We start from the raw sequence: 9,054 nt of genomic DNA, 5'->3' as shown, positions 1-9,054 counted from the left end.
AGACATGGCTACTACCTCATGCGGAGACCCTATGTGTGATCAGGTGCTTGGAGGAAAGCCACGGATCAACTACACCCAACGGACAAGACGGCGAGGACACCAAGTTCAATGGACAAGAAGAAGGACTGCTCGAAACTCTCAGTCTTCGAACGACCGACGCCTCTCGGATGTCCGACGCCTGGAGCCTCCAACCGGCCAGCCAAGTCCCAGCCCGCGCATGCTCCAGCGTTCGGACGGCCGACACCTCCCAGCGTCCGGACGACTGAGCAACACCGGACGACCGGCACCACCGCACCCGAGCCAAAACATCGGAAGTATGGAGATCACCGGACATCCGACCCCGACCGGGCATTCGACCAAAGCAAACCCGAGCCAAAACATCGGACTTCCGATGAGCACCGGACGTCCGGACCCTTGCGAGCCATCGGACGACCGGTGACCGTCGGAGGTTTGACGCCTGTATGACGCCCGCGTGTTGGGCCGAAGCCCACTTACCCTTCCGTGACTCTAGAATATAAATAGACCTCCTCCTCCCTCCTTCTAGGGTTAGCGTTGTGTTAGCTCATATGTGAGATAGGGCTTCGCTCATCCATCTGGATCTACTCCATCGCGAGGGACCGTCACCTCTTCGGAGAAGATCCACTTGGATTCAAGACCCCTAACGGGAAGACCTCAAGACCTCCTCTCCGAGAAGAACCGGTTACCTATGTATCGTCCTTTGTTGGATTCGGACCGTGTATTTATTTGTGTTTCGAGGATCTAGCATATGTGTGACCTAATCTTGTTGGTTTGAGTGATTCTCTTGTGTTTCCCTTCGTGATTTCCCCTTTTATGTTCTTCGTGTTCATCGCGGGATCCGCTCCTTTCATGAAAGATCGGTCGTATAGGGTTCCACCCTACATCAAGAAACATCACCGGCACCTTCATCGGTAGCTATGAGGGGACACCGGTGGCGGGGAGGGGAGGGAAGGGAGGAGGAAGAGGGCTATAGAGGCTAGGTAGGGCTGGGCGGTTCGGTTCCCTGAACCGACCGGTGCGGCTCTTCGGTTTTTGCAACAATTCAGTTTTGAGAAATCATTGACTGGTCTGTCAATAAAAAACTGTGAAACCGAGGTTCCGTTGCACCGAGAAATCGGTTTGGTCATCGGTTATGACCCAATGGCACCGATATAATAGAAAAGGCGAGTAGCAGCAGGAATCATTGTGGCCGTACTGACAGTACTCAGTGTCTATACCGGTGTACACCATGTGGCACTGCGTGCCTGCCTGCTAAAAGATAATACTAGCCTCCACGCCAATTCACATGCTCAGCATTGGGAACACGAGGAAGCATCGACCATTAAACTCAATGCCGAAATTATTTTAATAAAAAAACTCCATGCGGGAAGCCAGGAGGCGGTGAATTTAATTGCAGAGGTTAGTCGGCGCGCGGCTCGCTCGCTACCTTGGTATACTCGCTACGCATGCGGCTGCGAGAGATTAGGGTAGACCCATAGGGATAGCAGTAGGCGCGTATGGGCCAGGCCTTCTTTTTACTGGGTGTTCGGTCACTTCAGTTGACCGAGGGCTAAACCCAAATGCATCGAACTAACTTTTTTTCAGACATGTAAACCGGTCATACCACCGAAGTTTTCGGTATCGGTGTATTCGACTTCAGTGCCGGTTATTTTGGTTCGGTACATCGGGTTTCGGGTTACAATCTACAAAACGATTTCAGAGACTGCAGATATGAATCATTTGCTAGAGTTTACTGTAACCGACGAAGCCTGGAAACAAGAAAGACGCTGAGATCTGAATCTATAGATCTTAAATATGGACTAGATCAGCAGCCTACTCGGAGCTTGCTTCTACCCTTCTTTCCCTCTACTCGCCATCGACCGCACAGCCGCCGCCGCTTCCCCGGGGATAAAATGGCGACGGCCTCTTCCTTCGCCGCCGTCTTCATCAGCAGCGCCATCGCCTCCTGCTTCGCTGAGGTACACCACAGCATTGCAGTCTCTCTTGCTCTATCCTGGCTGTGCCGCTGCCTAGCATATCCCTTGTATTGGGGATTGGGATGAATGCCTGCTCGATCTTGCTAATGCACCCCGTGATAGAAGGGAAGCTTTTTGGATAACATTTCCAGCCTCCATACCGTACCAGTGTAGTACATATACTAGTGGTATATTAATCTGTTTCTCGTGCCATAAAAAACAAGCAGCAAGACCTGAGTAGGAGAGACTAGAGAACCATTCCATTTCATCAGCTGAGCTGCTGCACTAAACTAGAGCTATAGCTAGGCCTAGGGTTTCTTTGTTGCCTCACCTCTCCTTACCTGGATATGATATGATGATTACTGAGTCTCAGACTCGTTATATATTGATCATAATACTTGAGATTGTTGTTGTGATTGATTCCATCAGGTGTGCACCATTCCTCTGGACACAGCCAAGGTGCGTCTTCAGCTGCAAAAGAAAACAGCTGCTGGGCCTGCAGCTACAGTAGGAATGCTGGGCACAATGATGTCGATTGCAAGGGAGGAAGGCGTCAGCGCACTTTGGAAGGGCATCATCCCTGGCTTTCACCGCCAGTGCCTCTATGGCGGCCTCCGTGTCGGCTTGTATGAGCCTGTCTGTGCTGCTCCCATTTCACCTTGCAGTTGCAGTGCATTTCCCTTCTTCAGTTCAGAGTGACCAATTGCCTGACAGGATTGCTCTTTCTGTGCATTGCAGGTCAAAGCCTTATTTGTGTTTGTAGGTGATGCCACTTTAATGAACAAGATTCTTGCCGCTCTTACAACTGGTAAGCATTTCCAGCCTCTCTTCACTGGAAAAACTCTACTTTTCTCATAACATTGCCACACTACCCTGGTCCATTGTAAAGGGCCGTGCCAGGTTAATGTGGATGATGAAACACACACTGAACGAATTAACTATGTGTGTATAGGTGTCATAGCGATTGCTGTCGCAAATCCAACTGATCTTGTCAAAGTGAGATTGCAAGCAGATGGAAAATCTACTGCTGTCAAGAGGCACTATTCTGGAGCCCTTAATGCGTATGCCACCATAGTCAGACAGGTTGCTGCTACGATTCATCATGACAACGACCAGTAAAAGGTTACAAGATTATTCCTCTCGCCCATGGTCTGTAAGCTTGTTATTTTTCTAGGAAGGTATCGGAGCTTTGTGGACTGGCCTTGGTCCTAATATGGCACGAAATGCTTTGATTAATGCCGCCGAGTTGGCCAGCTATGACCAATTTAAACAGGTGCTCTTCATTCTCCCTCATCTTTCGATCCTGTATTTAATTATACTTTCATCACATTTTTCTTTGTGTGCAGATGTTTCTAGGTCTTCCTGGGTTTACAGATAATGTTTATACTCATCTTTTGGCTGGACTCGGTGCCGGTATTTTTGCTGTTTGCATTGGATCTCCAGTGGATGTGGTATTGTCTGCAAAAGCTTTATACCTCACTATTTCCCTTGTCTTCTATATTAATGAATGGTCTAGTTTTCACATATTTTTAATCGCATGAGTCCTTTGTAGGTGAAATCAAGAATGATGGGCGATTCAACATACAGAAGTACATTTGATTGTTTCGCCAAGACATTAAAAAATGATGTATGATGAACAATTTCCATTATTTTCAGTATTGTGCTGTTTTATACCTCCAAATTTCTAAGAACTTTATAGAAGATAACTTTTGATGTTCTATCACCAATATCCAAACACTTAGCGAACAAAATTCATTTTCCACTTGTGAAGCCCATATCTGTATGTATCAAATATGTCAACATCTGCCCTTAATATACTATATCATCCTTACTCAAATAAGAAACGGCAATATAGTTGATATTTTGTGTCAGATAGATAGTCATCACCTTGTTAGGTTATTGAGTTTTTCCCTTCCATGGGTGCCTGGTTGGTTTGCTCAACATATGGTTGTTGATGTATCCAGGAGATAAATGTCATTTTATTGCTGACTACCTGTTTGATGGATTATTTGAAGATGCTGACTTACGCTTGACTGCATTTTGCAGCTTAATCAGGAAACATGTGCATGGCTATATTTTCTGTCAGCTTTTTTCTAATGCTTATTATCACATTCCAAACCTCTCGTCCCTCTCGCGTCGCCCCTGCCTCTGGTCCCTCGACACGAGAGGCGCTAACCCTAGCCGCCAGCGCCCCAATGACTCCCCTCCCCCCCTCCGTCGCCGCCTAGGGTCGGCGCCGGCAAAGCCCGTGCGTTGGCCGGTAGCGGCAAAGGGCTGCTCCTCCTCTCGGATCGAATGTCGGCGAGGGCGCTGGATCCGCGGGACGCGGCCTCTCCCTTGGTCCATGGCGGCGCTTGTGGTGGCGACGGTAGAGATCGGCCAGATGATAGGGGTGGGGCTGGGCGTGGCCGGCAGCGGCGGCGAGGTCCGGCCTGGATCCCAGGGCGGCGGCCCTGGTCGGTGGTGGAGAGTGAAGCTCAGGCAGCCCGCATCGGCATGGCGTGGTGGTGCCCTTGTCCAAGGCGGAACTGCGCTGGTGATCTGGTGCTCCGGATTGGATTAGATCAGTGATGGTGACGAGCAAAAGCGGGATCTTTCCCGGCGGCTCACGCGGTTGGGCGAAGTGGGGTGGCGGCCCTCCTCCTAGGCTCTAGTGGTGGTGCACTCCGGTAGTGGCCGGTGCGCCAGGGCTCCCGCGGCGGCAGTGTTGTTGTGGGTGGTCGCCGGATCTGGGCGGCCTGATCTGGGGCTTTCAAGGTGGTCTGGCCGGTGCACAAGATATCGGTTGGATTCTCGTGGGACAGATCCAGGTGAAAACCGTCTTCGGCTGGTGGCCGGAGCCGGTGATGGAGACGCCCCGGGCGCCGTTTCCTTCTTGAAGGCATCATCGAGGTGAAGCTCCCACCTCATTCCGCTACCTTCGGGGGAAACCCTTGATCAGTCGATCGAATGATGGCGGTGCTTAAGTGTCGTTCCCTCGTTGGGGGCATCATTCTTGTAGGGGTTCATCGGCTAGAGGGACCAGTGGACGACTACAGCGATGGAGTGGCGTGGCATCTGACATGCCGACAACGGCGGGTCTCGGCGATGGTCGCGTGTTGATGGACGCGCGCAGGATGGTGGCGCTGTCTGGCGTCGTGGTGGCTTCGACGGCAGTTGGGCTTGGCAAGGCATATGCATTTATCTCTCTTGAAGATGGGACGGCGGAAGATGGCGGCGGCGGACTTTTCCATGTGTGTTGAGGGTCTGCTACACCGGTTGGTGCTCTCGGCTCAAGGCAGCCTGGGGTGGCCACCGGATTAGATGGTGTGTGTGGATGCGCCAGGGCACTCCATGAGACTTGTAGGTGTAGCGATTGAGGTCGTCAGGAAGGTGGCTTTGGGTTGATCCATGCATCTACTTTGTCGGACCGTTGAATAATTAATAAAGATGGCTGTATCCATCGCTTGATGCAGAGGCCGGGGGTAAGCCTCCTTTTCGAAGTAAAAAAACATGCCGATGTATTGTAGTTTGAGTTTAGCCTAGATTTTGTTAAGATCACTACAGAATTTTAGAGCTACGACACACACACACACACACAGACAGGGAGAGAGAGAGAGAGGGAGGGAGGGAGGGAGGGAGAGGGAGGGAGAGGGAGGGAGAGGGAGAGGGAGAGGGAGAGGGAAAGAAACGTGCCTCTTTGGCCATTCCAAAGCTTTGCACTTTTTGTTGTAATCGCTTTGCTTCAGTTCGCTAAAGCCGGGCAAGCGCCTCCTTTCTAAAGGTAATTCCAAAGCAGCAGTTGTGTACTAGGAAAATTTCGTTGGTTAGTCTACCCCCAAACCTCCGTTCCTGTCCCATTCAGGCCACAGTTGCTAGCAGTTTTGATGATATGGCACGCTAGAGTTTCATGATGTGGCATACCACATTTAGAGAAAATTGATGAAATGGCATGCCGTCTCAGTAATCATTTTCTATAAATAGGCATAACATACGCCTGTGTGAATGCCAGCAACTTGTGGTTCTACCAACTATACCTTTTATTGTTGATCTGGTTTTGGATGGTGCAAATGCTTGTGCTGGAGGAATATGCTTTATTTTGCAATAATTTAGAAAGTGTAGTGTCATGTTACTAGGTGCTTTGCAGAAAATCATCACTATAATACATCCATACTGACCAAAGATCGTGCTTTTCTGCAGGGACTTGCTGCTTTCTACAAGGGGTTTATTGCAAACTTTTGTCGAGTTGGGTCATGGAATGTCATAATGTTCTTAACTTTGGAACAGGTAACCTTTTCTACTCCCAACATAATTCTGACTTTTATGAGCTTCTTTGGACCTCATGACTTTGTTACGTTTTAATTTAATAATATGGATGCATGCATCGATTGATGCAGAGGCCGGCCGGGGGTGATCCTCCTTAAAAAAACATAATTCTGACTAAATTTTTTGCACACACTATTCCTGTAAAACTAACTGATCCATTTTTCTTTTGGTCGAATATAAAAAGGTTAGAAGATTCTTTCAGTAAGGATTATATATGAACTCTGCGCTGCAAGGTTTCATGGAACAAGCTGGGTACAGCTTCTGGAGCAACAGACATACACAATCATTCAGCATAGGATTCAGATTTTCATTGTACAGGAGAATGCATTCTCATGTTGTAATTTGATCTATTTGATGACTACGACTGAGCATGTTGTTAGCTTTTACCGATGCCCGCTTTACTGGGTTAATAAATTTGACACGTTATACTTAAAAAACATCTGCTTATTTGTGCAATTTAAATAGAGATCATAAGAAACTTACTTTATAATCTCTAAATACATGTCAGCAAGTTTTTTTTTGTTCATTGCGATTAAAACAATGTTCTAAGTGTCAACTTACTTCCCCTGCTCATCCTCCAAGCATGTTCTCCTTCCGACCTCTGGTTGAAACATGGTAGTCATCTGTGTAGCCATACAACAGTGTTAAATTAATTTCGAGTGTATTGGGGTCGATCCGCTACCCTATTTTAATCACGCTTCGCTTAAACTTACGTAGAATAAACTCAGCGACAAGTGGACCATGTACTGAACGATCCAAGCCCTCACCGGAAAGGGTCGCCAACGCCTCGGAGGAGTCTGATTGGACAATGATCAGGCCTTCACTATGTTGTAATGCCAATGCCATGACCTGTATCAGGGCATGAATTTCTCTTGCTAAAGCATCATTGCAGTTAAATAAGAATTTCTCACTCTAAAGCATAATTGTAGTTAAATAAGAATCTGTACGTTGCAAAGACCACGCTTCCGTCATGCCTCCTAAGGATCATGCTCACCGCCCTTGTGTGGTCTGGAGCCAACAAGGCACCATCCAAGGAGAGGGGTACCAGGTTCGCCGGAGGTGGAGGCTGACAGGGTCCCAAACCCGGGGTGCCTGACGTAAGGGAGCCCGCCCTCGATCTTGGCCAGGGCCCACCAGGCCCAAAGGGAATCATGGAACCCTAAGGAGGCGAAGGCAATGAGCGTGTTCCCCAAGGTAGAGGGCAGCGGCCGAATTGATCTGACCTCCCCCCTATGTAAACCCTAGGCATCTCCTGTCTATATAAAGGGAGGCCTAGGTCCTCATTAGCAATCCAATCTGGAACTCAACTCTCGGTAAACATCTCAAACACCATTGTAATCCTCTACACGAGGCATTCCCTCACCATGAATAATAACACAAAGTAGGATGTAGGGTATTACTCTTTGGAGGCCCCAACCTGGGTAAATTGTGTGTGCACACTCCGTTTCGGTACTCCCGGGCTCGTCACGAACCATACCGAGCGATCTGACGGGAATTTGCTCCGTCAGTTGGTGCTCCAGGCATGGGCGATGTTGACCGGAGAACGAACCGGGCTTGGAGAATCATTAGAGGCCGACGATCACTCGCCATGCCATTTCGAGCTGCTATTTCGAGCTGCTCGCTGATGGATCAGGGCAATCCGATGACATCTCGCCTTCACGCTATGTCAAACGCGTGTATAACATGTAAGGGCAGGCCCAAGAGGTCTATGATCGGCCCGGTCACACTGCATGGAGACATATTATACGACCTACACGGTGCTACGAGGCCTCCTGCGGGACTTCCGTGAACATGATATTCATGACGTTTGGCACACACCAAAACTAGAAGCTCGCTAGACGCACGATCTACGCAACAGAGGACGTAACCAGTGAACGGCTGGCATGGTCCCAAGGTACGATCACCTTTGACGCCGAGGATCACCCCGAAGACGTCGTACAGCCAGGCAAGCATGCCCTGGTGCTGGATCCCATCGGGGGGGGGGGGGGCTGATAATCCCCAAGTGCAAGGAATCATAATAGAAATTTCCAAAGGTGGAAGTGATAAGTATGGAGTGTCAAACCCAGAAGGAGCTAAAGGTAAGATCAATATTCTCTCAAGTCCTATCTGCCACTGGTACGACTCTACGTACACCGAACGTTTGCTTCCATCTAGAAACGAGAAATAAAACTACGTTGTGGGTATGAAGAGGATAGCTTTGCATGATATTGGAGAACTAAAATATAAAAATAGGTGCTGTTAACATAAAGTTAGAATATACTACAATATATTATAAATAGCGAGTGTGGAATAATGATGGATCGGTGTGCAAAGTTATCCTAGGCAATTGTTAACAAGATCAGTAATCCTTATTGCAATTTTATATGAGGGAGAGACATAAGCTAACATAATTTCTCTACTTGTATCATACGCACTTATGATTGGAACTCTAGCAAGCATCCGCAACTACTAAAGATCATTAAGGTAAAACCCAACCATAGCATTAAAGTATCAAGTCCCCTTTATCCCATACGCAACAACCCCCTTACTTGGTTTAAGCCTTTGTCACTCTAGCAACCCACTATAAGCGAATCATGAACGTATCCCAACGCACTACAACGGGAATCCCTCACGTGTGCGCGACACGGAGGGCACCATAGGGCAACACCAAAATAAAACATACATCTCAAACCAATCTAGATCATCAATCAACCTAAAAGACAAAAGAAATCTACTCAAAACATCATAGGATGGCAACACATCATTTGATCATAATATGTGGCATAAAGCACCATGT

General features: G+C 48.3%; 1 protein-coding gene across 1 annotated transcript; it reads left to right on the top strand.

The window, feature by feature from the left end:
- The first annotated feature begins 1,724 nt into the window (after positions 1 to 1,724).
- LOC123061260 (mitochondrial uncoupling protein 1) lies at positions 1,725 to 6,776 on the top strand. Its single transcript, XM_044484276.1, has 9 exons — positions 1,725 to 1,976; positions 2,403 to 2,609; positions 2,712 to 2,781; positions 2,926 to 3,056; positions 3,148 to 3,246; positions 3,320 to 3,424; positions 3,526 to 3,600; positions 6,153 to 6,239; positions 6,463 to 6,776. The coding sequence occupies exons 1-9, from the start codon at positions 1,911 to 1,913 to the stop codon at positions 6,481 to 6,483; spliced, it is 861 nt and encodes a 286-aa protein (XP_044340211.1). The 5' UTR covers positions 1,725 to 1,910; the 3' UTR covers positions 6,484 to 6,776.
- Positions 6,777 to 9,054: the final 2,278 nt, after the last annotated feature.

Source organism: Triticum aestivum, chromosome 3A, assembly GCF_018294505.1.
Source record: "Triticum aestivum cultivar Chinese Spring chromosome 3A, IWGSC CS RefSeq v2.1, whole genome shotgun sequence".
NCBI classification, from domain to species: Eukaryota; Viridiplantae; Streptophyta; class Magnoliopsida; order Poales; family Poaceae; genus Triticum; species Triticum aestivum.
The sequence above is the reverse complement of the archived record's forward strand: the minus strand, read 5'-3'. Positions and strand labels throughout refer to the sequence as shown.